A 17,972-nucleotide genomic window follows, 5' to 3' on the forward strand; every position below is an offset into this window, starting at 1 on the left:
AAAGAAACTGAGGCACAGGAACATTAGGTAAGTGGCCTAGTAAGTGACGGAGCCACTCTGGCTTCAGAGCCCACATCTTTACTCCCATCACTAAGAACCAACCATACATGAGAACTGTGGCAGACAAGAGTCTTAATCTGGGTAGGAATCCAATCCCTAAGGTCCCTTCCCACAATGTGATTCTCAGTACCTTGGATAGAGGTCCAGGTAGAACTGTCCCAAAACTTCTCCTGTGGCTTTATCTTTCACAGTGTAAAGTGTCACACTTTTATTCCATACATGAGCATCTGCCACTTGCTCAAATGAAAGACCCAACAGCTCCTGGTAGATGTTCAGCAAGCCTTCAGTGACCACTTCAATTGGGAAGTATTCCTTGAGGATCTCTTGATCTATGGAGTACTTGAGTTCTTCTGTCTGAGTCATGTAGTAATGTAGGTCCCAGGCATTGATTTTCCCATCATATTCAAAACCTTTCTCTTCACACTCCTTTTTCTTCAAATTCAAAATAAACTCTCGCTCTGCCTCACCCAATGGTTTTAATTTCTGGCTTAAATCATCTGTGCGGGAAGTGGGAAAAGTCCGTGATTTATTGCTTTTGGGAGCAAGCACATTCATACACATACCAGTGTTTTAGCATGGTGCTTCCTCCTTTGTAGTACTCGATGCAGATAACCAGGAGGAAGGGAGGAGGGAGGGAAGGAAAGCAGGCTCGACCATGACAGCCCTGCTGTTCTCTTCCTGGTAATTTATTTCATGGCTCTTTGCCCTCCCATTTTTTCAGCACCAGCTAAACCAAGCCACAACTTTCTCACACCATCAACAAAGCCCAAGTTTATCTCAGAGAACTCTGACTCCAGAATGTTATAATTCAGGAAACAAAACAATAGTGAAACCATCTCATGTCCATCATTATTCTTCAATGAGAACAGGCTCCTCAAAAAGCCAGAGAAATTAAATCAGAGGCAACCTGTGATCACTATTACTAAAAACTGCTCAATGCCTTTAACAGCCATGGGTTTTGTTTATCACTAATCCCTTCCTATAAAGAATGTCTATTTGGATACAGCAATTCCACTTTTTAGATGGATACCACAATTTATATACTGTGGCTAATTTTGCCTATTTCACATTCTCCCTAATTTATTTTAATTTAAAATTGGCATATTCCCATCTGAGTTATCCTCTTGGCTGCCTGTACTCACCTACTCTCTTACAGGCCTAATCAGAATTAGATCACTTTGTATCTTCCATAAGTTTCCTTCTTTCTCTTTGGAGGGGTTCTCAGGCTGTTGCCTTCACCTCACACTCTGGGGTTGCCTCCCAAACTGCTATGTCCCATAGAGAGCCAAATACATGTTTATCTTACATTTGTGACAAATCGTGCAGGACAAATACGTAACAAGAGCATATGCATTTAGGCAAATACAGTGAAACAGTCAAAGAAGAAAAATGGAAATATACAACTGATTAAAAAAAGACCCCACCTAGAAAGGCTGTTACATGGCTTGTACGCTTTGCAGTGTTCATTTCGAGGACAAAGTCAGCATGTGTGCTATAGCCGAGGAGTTTGGCTACTTTGGCCCGCAGTGGGAGTAGTTGCTGCAGAATTACGGTGTTTTCCTAGTAATAAACAACAACAAAAACAAAGATTAATCATTAATTGGATCCAAAGCATTAAAAGGAAGTTATTACATGTATTTTTAGGTTGGTAAAACTGTCAATTATTTTTAAACCATCTCAACCTCCTAATAAATGACTCTACTTCAGTGTTAAAGACTTTTTTAAAATTCATGATCCAATTTTATTTCTGAAATCCTTGACTTTTTAAGCCTCAGGAGAGTGCTATGAGGTCTTAATAAAATTGTAGGTATTATAAACTTAGAGTGAAAATGTATTGTTAAGGGGCGCCTGGGTGGCTCAATTGTTAAGCATCTGCCTTCGGCTCAGGTCATGATCCCAGGGTCCTGGGATCGAGCCCCGCATCGGGCTCCCTGCTCAGCAGAGAGCCTGCTTCTCCCTCTCCCACTCCCCCTGCTTGTGTTCCCTCTCTCACTGTGTCTCTCTCTGTCAAATAAATAAATAAAATCTAAAAAACAAAAAACAAAACAAAAGAAAATGTATTGTTAAGGACTACAGTGATTCCCCACTTAATTTCATTGACAAGACTGCAACAAATATTGATACTTAAATTTGTTTTTGGGAGTTATAAATACATATAAACACAAGTTTGCACTTTAACTTCACATCCATTAGTATGGCTATTATAAAAACAATAGAAAAAAGTGTTAATGAGGATGTGAAGAATTTGGAAACTTTGTATACTGCTGATGTGAATGTAAAAAGTGTAGCTGCTGTGGAAACAGTATTGCAATTCCTTAAAAAATTAAACACATAATTATCATATGATCCAGCAATTCCACTTGTTGGTATGCGTCCCAAAGAGCGGAAGCAGGAACTCAAAGAGATATTTGTACACCTGTGTTCACTACACCATTATGTGAATAATAGCCAAGGGGTGGATGCCATCCAAATGTCCATCAGTGGATAAATGGATAAAGAAAATGTGGTATATACATATAATGGAATATTATTCAGTCTTAAAAGGTAAAGAAATTTTGACAAATGCTAAAACAAGATATTATGCTAAAATAAGCCAGTCATAAAAGAATAAATATTATATGATTCCAACTTACATGAGGTTCCTCGAGGAGTCAAATTCATAGAGCCAGAAAGTAGAACAGTGGATGCCAGGGGTGGGGGGGGAGGGGGGTTGGGAGTTAGCATTTAATGGGTACAGAGTTTCGGCTGGGGAAGATAAAAAGTCTGAAGACAATGGTGGTGATGGCTGCAGAGCTATGTGAACATACTTAATGCCACAGAACTCTCTACACCTATGAATGTTTCAGAGATTCGTTTCAAATCATTACAAACTTTTTCTTTGTTTTGTATGTATTAAGGACACAAACAATGATATTGCTTTATTTATTTTTTTAAAGATTTTATTTATTTATTTAATTGACAGAGAGAGAGAGAGAGAGAGAGAGACAGTGAGAGAGGGAACACAAGCAGGGGGAGTGGGAGAGGGAGAAGCAGGCTCCCTGTGGAGCAGGGAGCCCGATGTGGGGCTTGATCCCAGAACCCTGGGTTCCTGACCTGAGCCGAAGGCAGTCGCTTAACCAACTGAGCCACCCAGGCACCCCGTATTTTTTTTAACAATAAAAGGAAAAGTTATCTCTTGGAGAAAGTAATAAATGTTGGGGTGAAAGAAAAATTACCCCCCCCCCCGATAATTAAACCATATTCATAGACATGTTTCTAAGGAAGATCACACACCAAGGACAGTCTGGAGCAGCGTGAGTGACCACGTGGGGTCACAGCCACAGAACCTTCCCCCACCTGCCTCCCCTCCTGCTTTGAAGGACTCATTCTTTCCACCCATTTCCACCCCAACATCAAGGAGTAGTTGCTTTTTAGTCCATTTTGTTTTCAATACAATTTAGTATCGATCTGAGTAAATGAGACCTTCTCCTTCCACCCCCACCCCTAGCCCAACCGGACTGGAAGGTGCCACCACTGGTGCTGCCTTCTCTCCCCACAGCCTGTAACTTAACGTTCTGTTCTCAACTGAATTGTGATGGTTAGAAACTTCACGTATAGTTTGTGGAAATCATAGAATTAAACATATTGCTTAAAAAAAACAAAACTAGTTGTGGCCACATGATCTACAACGGGACAAGGGACTCTCAAAGAGGCGATGAGTAAAATTCCTGGGTCGTCTCTTTACAGATGCCTGTCCTGCGAGCTGCAAACTGCATATGACAACAAAGACTTAAGAAGTCATAATACCAAGCTTTGGATCACTCACCTCTGTATAGTTGCAAGAGAAATAAACCTTTCTTTTAAAATTGTGGTAAAACATATATAACATAAGAAATGCCATTTTAGGGCGCCTGGGTGGCTCAGTTGGTTAAGCGACCTCCTTCGGCTCAGGTCATGGTCCTGGAGTCCCAGGATCGAGTCCCACATCGGGCTCCCTACTCGGCAGGGAGTCTGCTTCTGCCTCTGACCCTCCCCTCTCTCATGTGCTCTCTCTCTCTCATTCTCGCTCTCAAATAAATAAAATCTTTAAAAAAAAAGAAAAAGAAATGCCATTTTAACCATTTAAAAAATTAATTTAGACCTTTTAACAGGTGTTTGCCATTTGATTTTTTGAAAAAAAATCAAGTTGTAAACTTTTATTACAAATTAAAAATGAGGTTCTTAAAAATCTCAACTCGACCAGATATGAAACAATTTAAAAACCTTAAATGGCGTATTGAAAAAAAAACCACCAGGCTTAAAAAAAAAAAACCAAAAATAAAAAAACCCAAACACGTTTATCATTACCAAAAATGGGCATCTTTAGGTAAAAATAATAGAAACCCCATGCTGCATAGATAATGCAGATTAGAAATTCTGGTTATCTGCTCAATGGGCAAAAGGCAAGCACTTAAGGTCTTCAGCTCCAATCTTTTGCTCATTTCTTATTGCTGGAATTTCTTATTTACCTCCTCTTGTTGGATGACTAAACTGGATGATGTCAGTGATGGTAAGCCCACATTTACTTAGCCCTGCCCTTTCAGGCTTACAAGCCAACCAGTTCTCAGCTGTAGACTGGCTGGTTTTGTCTCTGTGAAATCTCGTGGTTTGGGGTTTTATGGGCATCTGCGTAGGTCACCGAAGTTCCACCGGCAAGGATCTTGAGGTGGCTGCTGATGTTGGGTCTCATCTTAATTTTCCTTACTTTCTTCAACTGGAGGTCCCCTGCGGAATCGTGGTGCCTCCGTACCCTTTCCTCCTCCAACATCAAACTCCAGCCTCGCTCTCTCTTACTCTGCGCAGGTATTTCCCGGGGTTATTCTTTATGGCAGTCTGGTATACAAACACATCTTCCTCGGTCTCATTCCTGTCGATGGAACCACTTTACTGTTTCCAGAACCTTTGTTGTAATGACTTTGTCGTTGCCAGTGGGCGCCACGGAGGCTCCTGCCCCAGATGCTGAGCCTGGTGTCCAAAGAGCAGAGGGTGGGTGGGGGCTGGGTCACCTCCCTCCACTTGCTGCTGGTGGTGACAGTGATGGGGACTGGGCCAGCTGTGGCAGCTGCACCTCCTGCCGGGTGTGATGGTAACTGGGCCATGGGGGTGGGGCTGCTCAGAGCTCTCTGGGGTCCACTCTCCTTCCCACATCTGCCGGAACTCCCATTTTAGCCATTTTTAAGTGTATAATTCAATGGCACTAATTGCGTTCAGTTCACACTGTTGTGCAACCACTACCACTATCTGTTTCCAAAACTTTTCCAACACCCCAAACGGAAACTTGGTAACCATTAAACAGTAATTCCCCAGTGGCCCCAGCCTCTGCCAACCACTAATCCTTTCTGAAGAGAAACAGCTTTTATCTTATTTGAGTCACTGTGCTTTTTGTTGGCTTTTGTGTAGCTGCTTAACCTGTACCCTTATACCCACAGAGACTGACATTAGGAATAGGGTACTGCTCTAATAACGACACTTGTACAGGAAGAGAAGGTGAGGACAGACACAATGCCGGCTGGGAAGCTGGCAATCCTCATTATACCATGGGTAACATTTGTTAAAACGATTTCATGTCATAACTTGGAAGGCAGAACAATTACCTACTGAGGCTTAGCTCTAGGGGAACTTCTGGGGAAAACTAATGTTGGTGCATGTTTGTTGCTATTTGTGACTTTTAGAAAGATTACGAGAGAGATGAACTCAATTGAGAATGTTCAGTTTGCAAAGATGGAAGGAAAAGACTTCCACTAACAGAGGTTCTGTCTGTGCCTTACAATCTAGGACTTCAGATGGATGGCAGAGACAATTGCTCTGTCCTCCTAATACCAGAGAAAAGACTGTCACTCAGATTTCCTGAATTGTAGAGATTAGTTTGAGAATGCTGCCTTCCTCCTCAAGCCTACTCTTTCAGAAGGCCCCAAAGCAGATTCCATTAAATTGAGGAAAAGCAAGATGGACAGGATACAGGAACCAATATAAAAAGATCTGGAAGGTTTAAGAACGACTGACCAAAAATATTATTTGGGTTGAATTATTTTAACATGAATCTGACTGGATGCAAACAGACAAGAAACCTACTAAGTTTTTGAGGGTATTATATTACCAAAGGCATCATGAGCTTGGCCTGCAAAAGCTTGTGGTTATTTGATCCCTAAAGCAACCCTCAGGCTTCAAGCCAGCATCAGCACGAATCTTTACTAGTAGCCGCACAGGATATGGTCGTGGAGGGTAACAGACAAGAAAGAATTCTTGGCAGGCAAAACCAGGGATCATGTAGTACAATTGCTAAACAAATTTCTGCTAGAAAAAAACCCCAAATCACTTTAATGAGCTATTCAAGAAACTTCATCAGAGCAAGGAATCCTCACAATTCCTGCCAAACAGTTTTTGAAAATTGGTATGGGCCTGCTGTATGTTTTCTATTCTTTCCTTTTCCATATAGGAGTTTTTAGTGTGGTTACTGTGTTCCTATTCTACCAGTGGGCGTGTGTCCTGGGGATGAATGGACCAGACAGCATGCCCTCTCTTTCACAGACTGCTAGATCATGAGGAAGCTCCAAGTGGGGAGAGCTCCAGACGTCATGGTCTTTGAGCTCAAGGCAGTAACTGGTTATGGTCTGACATATGGTAAATGGGTTCTATGTGTGGGAAAAAAGGCACTCACAGTCATCTAGAGAGACAGACTGTGGTGGAGCTGTCTAGCTGACTCTGAGAATGCATTTCTAATTCTTCCTTTTTACCCTTTGGTAATAGAATCCCCTCAGCTGAGCAAATGGCTGTCAACTGAAGACTACATTTCCCAGGTTCCCCTGCAGCTAGATACAACTAGATGATGGAATCTGAGTCAATAGGAGGTGAATGGAGTGGATGTATGTCATTTCCAGGGTGTCTCTGTCCTTTATTTTCCCTCTTCCAAATAGGCTGGGAAATGGTGACAGCTGGAATGGCCTTGGAAGTCACTTGTTAAGGACAGAGAGGTGCTCCACCAGCCCTGGACTGTTGACTTGGTGAATACAACTTTTAGTTTATTTAACCCATTCTATTTTAATGAGAACAGCTTAGGCTGTAGCCACACCAAGGCTACCAATGAGCAAGGGAAAAGCTAAAAGCCTTCAGGAATTAGGAGGCATAATACTCAAATAGGCATGTTGGTCTCTGAGCTAACTTCAACACTGGTGAACAAAGCAAACCCTTTTCTTAAAATCTTCCACAAAAACGAAAGAAAGACAAACATTCAGAGTACCTCTTTGCACCTTGTATTAAATGCCATTTCCATCTTCCTTCTAGTTTCAGGGATACAACATTTCTTCATGACAGGAAAGTAGTGTGGATATTTTAAGGTAATTTTATACTTGTCATCATCTGTCTTTTCTAAACTGTCAATGAAATCATCAGGAAGAGCACCTGCAAGAAATCATTTTCTCATACATCAATTTTTCCACTCATTATTAGTTTATTTAGCATTGGCATGGTGCCTTTAAGAAGCTCTAGGAATTCTGTGGAGTAATTGAAATTCAAGTAAAATAATGACAATCCTTATAATATCATTTTGAAGCTACTGGAATGGGGGTGGTGATTAGAGGACAGGTGGCTTAGGAGATGGTAATTCAAATTATGAATAGGCTTCAGTGTACTTGTGCAGATGGTGTTTTGATGGAGAACAGGCAAAACTAAACCAAGAAAGATCCAGAACAAATTAAGAAGAGACTAGTTTAAGTTATACTGTAGGGGATATTATAAGGTAAAAAATTTCAAGGCACTGAAGGCTGTTAAACACCAGCATAAGTTACCAAGAAATATTATGAAATTTCCTCTGGAGCATCTCTAGAAATAGTATACATACTTTTATTAGCATAAAATCTAGGCATGGTTCGGTTATCTTTTCTGTAGAAGGGGTGATAGGTTCTGTAGAAGGTACTGGATCATTTTTTAAAGAATTCTTTCAACCTTGATTTGGCAAACTGTGAGGTAACATTATTTTTCTAAATTATATTATTTAACCAGAAAAAACCCAGAATTTTACCAAGTTCAGCCTTGGAAAATACAAGGAAGGTATCGTCCTCATTGAGGTTTTTGTTGAAGTCAATACATAGCTCACTCATTCTTTTCTTCATTGCTTTGATTTCCTGAACAGAAGATACAAATATAGAACATTAACAATAAAAAGAAACTTTCATTTTTAATGCCATCAAATAAGTTTCACTTTTACATGAAGATTGGCTTCTATGCCCAACCCTCGGAAGTATGTTTTTTAACGATGTGTTTCATAAAATAGTTTCCTGCCATCTTCTATGCTGTGTCCGTGAGGATCTGTATGCAACATGTACAAAAAGGCAATCCCAGTGATGTGTTAGAAATTAGTCATAAACTGGGCGCCTAGGTGGCTCAGTTGGTTAAGCCTTCGGCTCAGGTCATGATCCCGGAATTCCGGGATCGAGCCCCGCATGGGGCTCCCTGCTCAGCGGGGAGTCTGCTTTTCCCTCTGACCCTCTCCCTCTCATGCTCTCTCTCATTCTCTTTCTCTCAAATGAATAAAATCTTAAAAAAAAAAAAAAGAAATTAGTCATAAACTTGTAAGAACTAAATAAATTTAGGAGGTAGAGTCAAAGCAGACTCAGGCACATAATATATACACACAATAAATAGTTGCTGGGTGAATAAATGATTCTAGTAGCCTGTTAATAATTAACATCTTTCAATCTTTTCCAATTCAAAGTTTTAATGTAGAAATCAGTATTTGGTGCTGAAGTAAACCGAGACAATTAATTCTATGGTTGCTTTGGAAAAAAGGTCATGTCTTAGTTTTATAGACCTTTGTAAACTAAGGTGATATGGGCCTTAACATTTGTATAAAAACTATTAGGTGTGAAATCAAAGGAAGCAAAAAAGGAAACCACAAGAAAAAACACGAAACATTTTTATTAACCTGTCCCATCTTCTAAAAATGCTAGATAATGAAATTTACATCAACCATAATGGTTCTCAAAGCATGGCCCTGACCAAAAGTGTCAGCATCACCTGGGAATTTGTTAGAAATGAATATTCTTGAGACCCACACCAAGCCAACTAAAACACACTCTCAGAGGTGGGACCCTGTACTCAGAGCTTTCACAGCTTTGCTGTAAACCATCACTTGGTTTGGATGTCTTTCACATTTGTTTCCTGTTCTACTGTGTAGAAGAATGACCTGGTAATTCTGATGTGCACTAAAGTGGAGTCTGCTGACTGAACACATACTGTGCAGCACTGTTTTTGGACACTCCGGTTGTCACCCCAAGCTCCCTTCCACCTTTCCCCCATTCTACACTAGCCCTGTAGTTTGGGTGGGATCTGACCCTATCTGAAGTTCCAGGGTAACTCTACAACAGTTAGGTAGTCCCATCCCCACTAGAGTATTGACTGGTTCAGGTAAGCCAGGCCTGGCATTCTCCTGACTGAAGGGGGATTCAGGATTAGGCATATGATCCAATCTGGGCCATTAAGACATGAGGGGAGGTTCGAGGGAAGCTTCTCTATGTCCTTCTGGATGGTGGATCTTCTAGTTAATACAAACAAATAAATCTCTTCTATTGTTTAAACTGTGTCAACAGAGTTTTGTCAGTTGTAAATACATTGCAACTAATACAATGCCTCAAACAGAAATGATGACTGACCTGGAAGACCAAAAGGTAAGATAAGTGAGATCAGTCACACATTTCTCCTCTGACTAGGTTAAGAGGATACAAGGTGTTCGAAGGGCATTTACGTGACAGAAAGGTACCTGTATCTCAGTGGTACCTTCAGTTATATCTACTATGCTGACATCACTTGGTTTGGATGTCTTTCACACTTGTTTCCTGTTCTACTGTTTAGAAGAATGACCTGGAAACAGATCATGGGTTATATGTCCTGTCTAAGAAGAATGATTTAATTCTGTAGCTGGATTTACTTCTGAAGCTGGAAGACTGGATTAGCATTAGACAAAAGAAAAAGTTTGAGAAGCACTTTTCAGTAGCTAATCTGTCTGCCTTTAAAGGGCATATGCAGTTGGCCCTTGAGCAACAGGGATATGAACCATCCAGGGCAACTTATATACAGATTTTTTTTCAATAAATAAAGTTCAGTACTATAAATGTGTTTTTTCTTCCTTACGATTTTCTCAACAACATTTTCTTTTTTCTGGCTTACTATAAGAAGACAGTATCTAAAACATGTAACATACAAAACACATGTTAATCGACTATGTTATGGGTAAAGCTTCTGGTCAATAGCAGGCTGTTGGTAGTTAAGGGTTTGAGGGGTCAGAAGTTATATGGATTTTTGACTGTGCAGGGGGGTTGCCACCTCAACCCCCAGGTTGTTCAAGGGCCAACTGTTTTAATCATAGGGTATTCCATTCCAAAGTGCTTATATTAAAACTCTCCATCATAAAAATTTTATTACCAGTGACCAAGGGAGTGTGGAGAGTGCAAATCAACTATTAAGACCTGGAACCAGCCATAAGAAAATGTAAAACAGAGCAGGGAAAATAAGCCCAGCACACATGAAACAAATATAATTTGCAAAGGATTAAAAAAAAAAACAATTATCAGTTGTCTGTCAGTCACCATGAGATTAAGAGGAGTTGTAGAATTTAAAACCACTGACTACCAAATACATTGTAAATGGATTTGTATTATGCATTATTTTCCATATTACAAATGTATTGTTTCCCAACCTGTTTTTTGTTGTATTTTATTTATTCTTTTTTTTCCCAGTAAGAAAAAGAAACACAAACTCACATTTTGTACTTGTTCTGGAAGATGGAGCCCATTCCTTTTTCCCATTTTAATGGACTTTTCCAAGTATCTTCTGGCTTCAGGTTTTATCTTACTCAGATCACATGTTTCCTGAAATGAAAGAGTGTGACAACCATTCCTGTTACAATAGTGCATGGGTAAATTATAAACTGTGAGACCAAAGCAAATTTATTCATCATCTCTGTTGGGTTATGAAGCACATAGGTGATTACAAGGCAGGTTCTTTTGAAGACCTAATTTCTTTTATGCTTTAGTGAGCTTTGCTCATTTAAAAGAGAAAAATTAAATAAATAAAAAGCTAACCAGAATTGCCTTGCCTTGCATCAGAATCAAGAGTGCCTGTACCACTTGAAAGTGTGATAAAAGAAACATTTGCATAATCTCATTCTGAGCATTCTCTATGACCATGGTCTTTTTCAAAAAACATATTCCTTATCACAAATCATCTGGATTTAATTTTCCATCATTTGCTAACCTGGTTCCACTTGAGAGGCCGGAATAGAAATAACGGGCAAATTTTACACAAATGGAGAGTGGGACTCTTTTGCCAACATACCAAACAAGGACAGCTGGATAAAACCCCAGCCAAAGGCTTCCAACACTTCAAAAATGCTCTACTGTCATTTGGCAAGAGAGATCAAGAGACTACAGCAAGCAGCATATGAACAAGTATCTGGGGAAAATGAGTCAACACTGCACAAAAAGGAGGAAAGCTGGACAGAACATTTGAACCTGTATGCAGCAACACAAACAACATCACTCAAAAGAATGGAGGGCCCTTGAGGAGAATGGAAAACTCCCCCGGCAATAGCAAGGTAATAAAAATACCAGATGTTTCTTCAAAACAGGTGGCAGAATATACATGGCACATCTGGATGGCTGGCCAGTTCATGTCCCTGGGAGGAAATGCACTCCGGACAGACTCTGCACTCTGGACAGACTCAGCAGGTGTAATTCAGTTTGGGTGAGAGCCAATGAGGGACATCTGTCTCTAGAGCCTTAGAGACCTAGCATTGGGTGCACTCTCTCTCTCTCCATCAAGACCTGGGCTACCCACCCCTCAGCTTTATATTTTCCCAACTAAATACATCTTTGAAAGAACAATGTTTAGCTTTAGAGCCTGCATTTTAGATTGTTGGTGTTAATGCTTTTGCTGCAGTAACTCTGTAATTTTTCACATTTTGTTGCAGCGGGCAAATAGCTGTATTTTATTTTATTTTTTTTAAAGCTTTTATTTATTTATTTGGGGGGGGAGAGAGAGAGAGAGAACATGCATGAGTAGGGGGGAGAGGCAGAGGGAGGGTAGGGAGGAGGAGAAGCAGACTCCCCACTGAGCAAGGAGCTCTACACAGGGGCTTAATCCCAGGACCCTGAGATCATGACCTAAGCCGAAGGCAGATGCTTGACCAACTGAGTCACCCAGGCCCCCCCAAATAGCTGTATTTTAACTGAGGGTACTACTTAATACAACGATCTGTATTTCACTTTGCCTATCAATAAAAAATTTTATGTTCTAGTACTAAAGCACTTTTGTGCACATTACTCACTGTTTCCTCTGCGTTTATTCTCAGTGGAGGCAGAGAACAGTTAGATACCTTTTTCCATAATAACCTCCGTTTATATCCTTGGAGAACTTCTGAGCATGCTGGCATGACTGGAGTTGGAACCCTTCCTAACTGGTATTGGCACACACTGGGACCCCAGCAGTAGGTGCTTGCAACAGGAAGAAACCCGTAACGGCCAGGGAGATAACAGGGCTGTGGGCTGGCTCCCTTAGGGATGGCTAACAGTTCAAGTCACAGTGTTCATGTGCAAGTGATTAACCTGGGTTGATCAAGGCTGGTTTTAACAGCACCAGGAAGTATGTCCTGAGGTCTGGGGCACAGGAATAGGAGTTTCTAGAAGATATAATACTGGGTGTTGTAAGGTTGGGGAGCATCTAAGCAGGAGCTATAGGTAGCGGGGACAGAGGAAAAAAATCCCCCATAAGAAGGGCCTAGAGAGAGCTGGGTAAGTTGTGAAGGACCCAAATATGCAGGCGGAGATCCCGAGCAGAGGGCCTTCCCAGCAGGGCAGTGAGCCAAGGCAGAAGCTGGGCACAGTGCTGGACAGCAGTGTCCTAGTACTTGGGTTCTTGGGTTCACCTGGTCACAATGGCCCTGAGCTTAGGCTCATGACAAGTCTCAGCAGCTGATGTGAACAGAATTCTCACTCTATGCTACACTCGATCAGGAAGGGCTCACATACGAGGAGCGCCTGGACTTGCTGTATCTTGGAGTGAGTACTTGGGCTGCTACTTCAGAAAGCCTAGAAGCATACTCAGTACAGTAAACTTAAACTCATGGTCTTGATGAGGTAAAAACTATTGACTCCCCAAAAAGGTAAGACAAGCATAAACAGGTAGAAGGATGTTCTGAGAAAAATCTGCCCCGAATCAGGTTTAATTAAAATATGACTATCTGTACTGAAATATTTGACTTACCACAGAAATGACACTTAAAATTCCGACTCAGTTGTAACAAGGCACCATCTGCCAGTCAGACTCTGAGGTCTCAGAAATCTCTGGAGGGCTCTCGTAGGAGTAAAACACTTCTAAAATGTGCTTCTAAAGCACATTCCTGTCCCAGAGCTGATCATATGAATATTCTCCCTTATAATCTCCAGGCAAGATCAGAATTCCTGCTTAAGGATTTTCTAACAGGGCATCAGCCAGTACTTCTAGACTGTTCTGCTGTACTTGCACCTTCCTTCCTGAATAAGAATTTGATCCACTTGAACTGGAACCAGGTCTCAGACATCTCTGGGTGAAGTTTCTCCTCTTTAGGGGCGGGGGAAGGCCTAAAGCGCTCTTCTGTAATTTTCAAACTTATATTATCTGACAGTAGAGGCTCTTTATTTAATCTCTGTGGTGACAAGATTTAGTTTCTTCCTAACCTCCTCCTATAACAAAGAGGTTTTATATAAAAGTGTGAATGCGTGTGCATGCATTTGTGATACACACTTACACATGTGCTTGTATACTCTTATCACAGACAAGAAAATGATGTTTAAATGATCTTCCTAATATCACTCAGCTATTTATAAGTAAAAATGGGTAGAAACAAATTCTGCAAAATTCTGACTTTGGTACTTTCCCCAATATATTATACCACTACATTACAACACCTTAATTTATTATCATTCTTCAAAGTTTCATTACAAACAAGTGAAGATTTTTTTAAATTTCTCTCCAATCCTCCCCACCATCTACCCCATAACTGTGTCCTCTTCTTTGCAAGACCCTCACATTTCCAGTTTCTAAAATATGTAAATAAAAAATAATTTCAGGGGGACTTTCTATATCGTGTATACAAACTAGAAAATACATTGTTAAAAGAACCCTGAAAATTAAGATAGTATATTTCTTTGAATATCATTTAGAAAAATGGATTCATAAGCTTTGAATATGCTAAAGCAACAGAACATAACAACAGAGTAGAATACAGATCCTATTGCAAAAGCTAAGAGAGAGGCATAACTTAATTAAATGAGTTATATTTGCAGTTTTCTTTCTTTCCTGTTCTCTTCAATGTTATGTTTTCTGTTAGGTTTTTATCTGACTATTGTGAAAAGGGCATTCTTAGGTAGCTGCTTGTGCTCCCAGAGAGGGGGGCCACACAAAGGCCTGCTTGCTGACATATTCAACATACTACTACAAGAGCCCCTGCTTTGGTATGAGCCAGAGGCCCAGTGAGGACACTGGGAGTGGGGAACCATACTTCACGAAGACACATTTTAACTGGGGCCAGTTCAGTTGCATTCAGCATATATTCACTGAGCTCCTACTTATGCCAGATACTGGAGAAACAAAGATGAATATCCTTGAGGTAGAGTAGGAGACCATACAGTGCTTAAAAGCATCTTTACTTAATCCCATGACCTATTGTTTTACACTTTAACATTAAAACTTTAAGTCATTAATTGGCTAAGATGAATTGGCCTGACCAAAGCCCAGGGCTCTGAAAAAAATATAAACAATATTACAATAGATATGTGTATTTCTCGATTCAGCTGGCATCAGTGAGACTCCGACTTCACTAAAGAATCCCTCTTCTGTGCTTATTAGTTAGCAACCCACTGGAATAAAATATTATATGCCTGGATTGTTTTATTTTTTAATTTTTAAAAAAGATTTTATTTATTTATTTGACAGAGAGAGAGAGAGACAGCAAGAGAGGAAACACAAGCAGGGGGAGCGGGAGAGGGGGCTGACGCGGGGCTCGATCCCAGGACCCTGGGATCATGACCTGAGCCGAAGGCAGACGCTTAATGACTGAGCCACCCAGGCACCCGCCTGGATTGTTTTAACATGGAGACACTGCACATTTTTCTTTTCTTTCTTTTTTTTTTAAAAGATTTTATTTATTTATTTGACAGAGAGAGACACAGCGAGAGAGGGAATACAAGCAGGGGGAGTGGGAGAGGGAGAAGCAGGCTTCCCGTGGAGCAGGGAGCCCGATGCGGGGCTCGATCCCAGGATCCTGGGATCATGACCTGAGCCGAAGGCAGACGCTTAACGACTGAGCCATCCAGGCGCCCCGCTGCACATTTTTCTTACCAACATGGCTTGAAAGAGGGTCTATGAAGCCTCTACTGGCTTCTTAGCCAACAACTAAGAAACCTTTGTCAGGATTGGGAAATGCCAAGACCGATGGCCCTGACTGCTGGCTTTCGATACCTGGACAAGTTTTTAGCTAAAGGAATGAGGAAATGCTTGTTTTAATTTCTTTTTTTTTTTTTTTTTAAGATTTTATTTATTTATTTGACAGAGAGAGACAGAGAGAGTACAAGCAGGGGAAGCAGCAGGGAGAGGGAGAAGCAGGCTCCCGCTGAGCAGATAGCCTGATGTGGGGCTCGATCCCAGGACCCTGGGATCATGACCTAAGCCGAAGGCAGATGCTTAACCAACTGAGCCACCCAGGCGCCCCTTGTTTTAATTTCTTATTCTTTTTTTTCTTCTGGTGGAATTAAGGCTAAGTTTAACATGTTAAATTTGCATGTAATATTTTTAATCTACAAATGAGTAAAATTACATACATACGTTATAAAGACAAATTAAATCCACCCTTCAATTTATGAAATAAAATAGTAACAACACTGCTGCATTTACCTGTGCAACAGATAACCATTCTCCTGACTTTTTGACAGAGAGACAGCCAGAGAGGGAACACAAGCAGGGGGAGCAGGAGAGGGAGAAGCAGGCTTCCCGCAGAGCGGGGAGCCCGATGCGGGCCTCGATCCTAGCACCCTGGGATCATGACCTGAGCCAAAGGCAGACACTTAACGACTGAGCCACCCAAGCGCCCCCATTCTCCTGACTTTTATACTAAACATTTTTTCCAGTTTTACCACTTACATATACATTGTTTAGTTTTGTTTCTTTTTGAGCTTGCTAAAATGATATCCCAATATGTAGTGTTCTGCAACTTTTTTCTTTCATTGTTACTAAGATTCAGCCCTGCTGTTGCATGTGGCTGTAGTTTATTTACTGCTATAAAATATTCCAATGTAAATATACTAAAATTCACTGGTGCATTTTCCTGCTGATGGAAATCTGAGTTGTTTCAGTGTTTTACTATTATAATGTTGCTATGAACATTTGTCCAATTTCACCTGTGTACAAACGCAAAAGTATTTCTAGGTAAACAGTGAGGTGGGGGACAGCGAGGATATGCTGAGTTACGGAGAATGTGAGATCCAACTTTTCCTCCAAATTAATTATTACTCTAATTTTTGAATTAATTTACACCTTTACCAGCAGGGCATAAACATTCCCACTGATTCACACTCACAGATACTGGCCACTGTTAGACTTCTTTATTCTTGCCAGTCTGGTGAGTAAAAATGGTATCTTATTGTGACCTTCATTTGCACTTCCCTGATTACTAATGAGGCTGACATGTTAAATTGCCATTTGTGTTTCTTCTGAAATATCTTTTAATGTCATTTGCTCATTTTTCTTTTGGGATGTTTGCCTTTTTTATTGATTGTAGTAGATCTTTATATATCCTAGGTACTAATACTTGCTGGTTTCACGTTTTACAAATTTCTTAATTTAGTATTTAAGTATTTCAGTATTTTTAGTATGTGTCTATTTTTTTTAAGATTTCATTTATTTATTTGAGAGAGAAAGAGAGAGAACACGCACACAAGGAGGGGGAGGGGCAAAGGAAGAGAGAGAAGGAGGTTCCCAGCTGAGCAGGGAGCCTCATGCAGGCCTTAATCCCAGGACCCAGAGATCACAACCTGAGCTGAAGGTAGATTCTTAACCAACTGAGCCACCCAGGCGCCCCAATATTAGTGTCTTTTCACTTTATTAATAGAAGTTCTTTATTTTTTTTTGAAAGATTTATTTATTTTAGAGGGGGGGGCGAAGGGGGGAGGGGCAAAGGAAGAGGGAGAGAATCCTTAAGCAAACTCCCTGATGAGCAGGGAACCTGACTAGGGGCTCAATCTCAGGACTCTGAGATCATGACATGAGCCAAAGCCAAGAGTCGGACACTTAACCAACTGAGACACCCAGGCGCTCCAGAAGTTCTTTATTTTAATTTAGTCATGTTTATCAGTCATTTTACAGTCAGTACTTTACAGTTAACAAATACTTCCCTGCTCAGGTGTCATAAAGATATATTTTTATATAAACTTGTAGAAGCAGTTTCTCAGTTTGGTTGTGAGGAGGAGATCCAATTTTTCCTTTTCCTACATGGATAAGCCATGTCCTAGCACCGGTTACTGAAGGCCTATCTTTTAGATCTGTCACCACCTGTTCCTCACTTTCGTTTGAGTAAGTGTACCAAGAGGTACACATTTACCTCTGTGGCTCCTAGGAAGTTACCATTTCTGAGCTTCAGTATTTCCGTTTATAAAAAGGGATGCCTCACAAGATTGGTATAAAAGTTAAATTAGATAACTACAACGCTGTGCCAAAATGTAAACTACTAACCATACATTAGGAAGGAGGTAGGAAGACTATGGTACACTAGTCTCAGGCTCAATTATAATTTCATCCATCTAGAGTCAACACATGACTTATTTTGGAGATTCTGAAACATGACTGCAAATTAGTTGATACTTCTTACACTG

At 40.6% G+C, this 17,972-nt stretch overlaps 1 protein-coding gene across 2 annotated transcripts in view; it reads right to left on the minus strand.

Moving 5' to 3' along the window:
- Positions 1 to 17,972, minus strand: part of NLN (neurolysin) — a 92,686-nt gene that overhangs the window by 29,542 nt on the left and 45,172 nt on the right. For both annotated transcript variants that reach the window (XM_036117449.2, XM_036117451.2), the window contains exons 4-8: positions 10,833 to 10,940; positions 8,096 to 8,198; positions 7,316 to 7,476; positions 1,485 to 1,620; positions 191 to 557 (exon numbers count right to left, since the gene is read on the minus strand). In XM_036117449.2, the coding sequence (XP_035973342.1) occupies positions 191 to 557; positions 1,485 to 1,620; positions 7,316 to 7,476; positions 8,096 to 8,198; positions 10,833 to 10,940 (875 nt within the window). The remainder of the gene's footprint in view (positions 1 to 190; positions 558 to 1,484; positions 1,621 to 7,315; positions 7,477 to 8,095; positions 8,199 to 10,832; positions 10,941 to 17,972) is intronic.

Source organism: Halichoerus grypus, chromosome 2, assembly GCF_964656455.1.
Source record: "Halichoerus grypus chromosome 2, mHalGry1.hap1.1, whole genome shotgun sequence".
NCBI classification, from domain to species: domain Eukaryota; kingdom Metazoa; phylum Chordata; class Mammalia; order Carnivora; family Phocidae; genus Halichoerus; species Halichoerus grypus.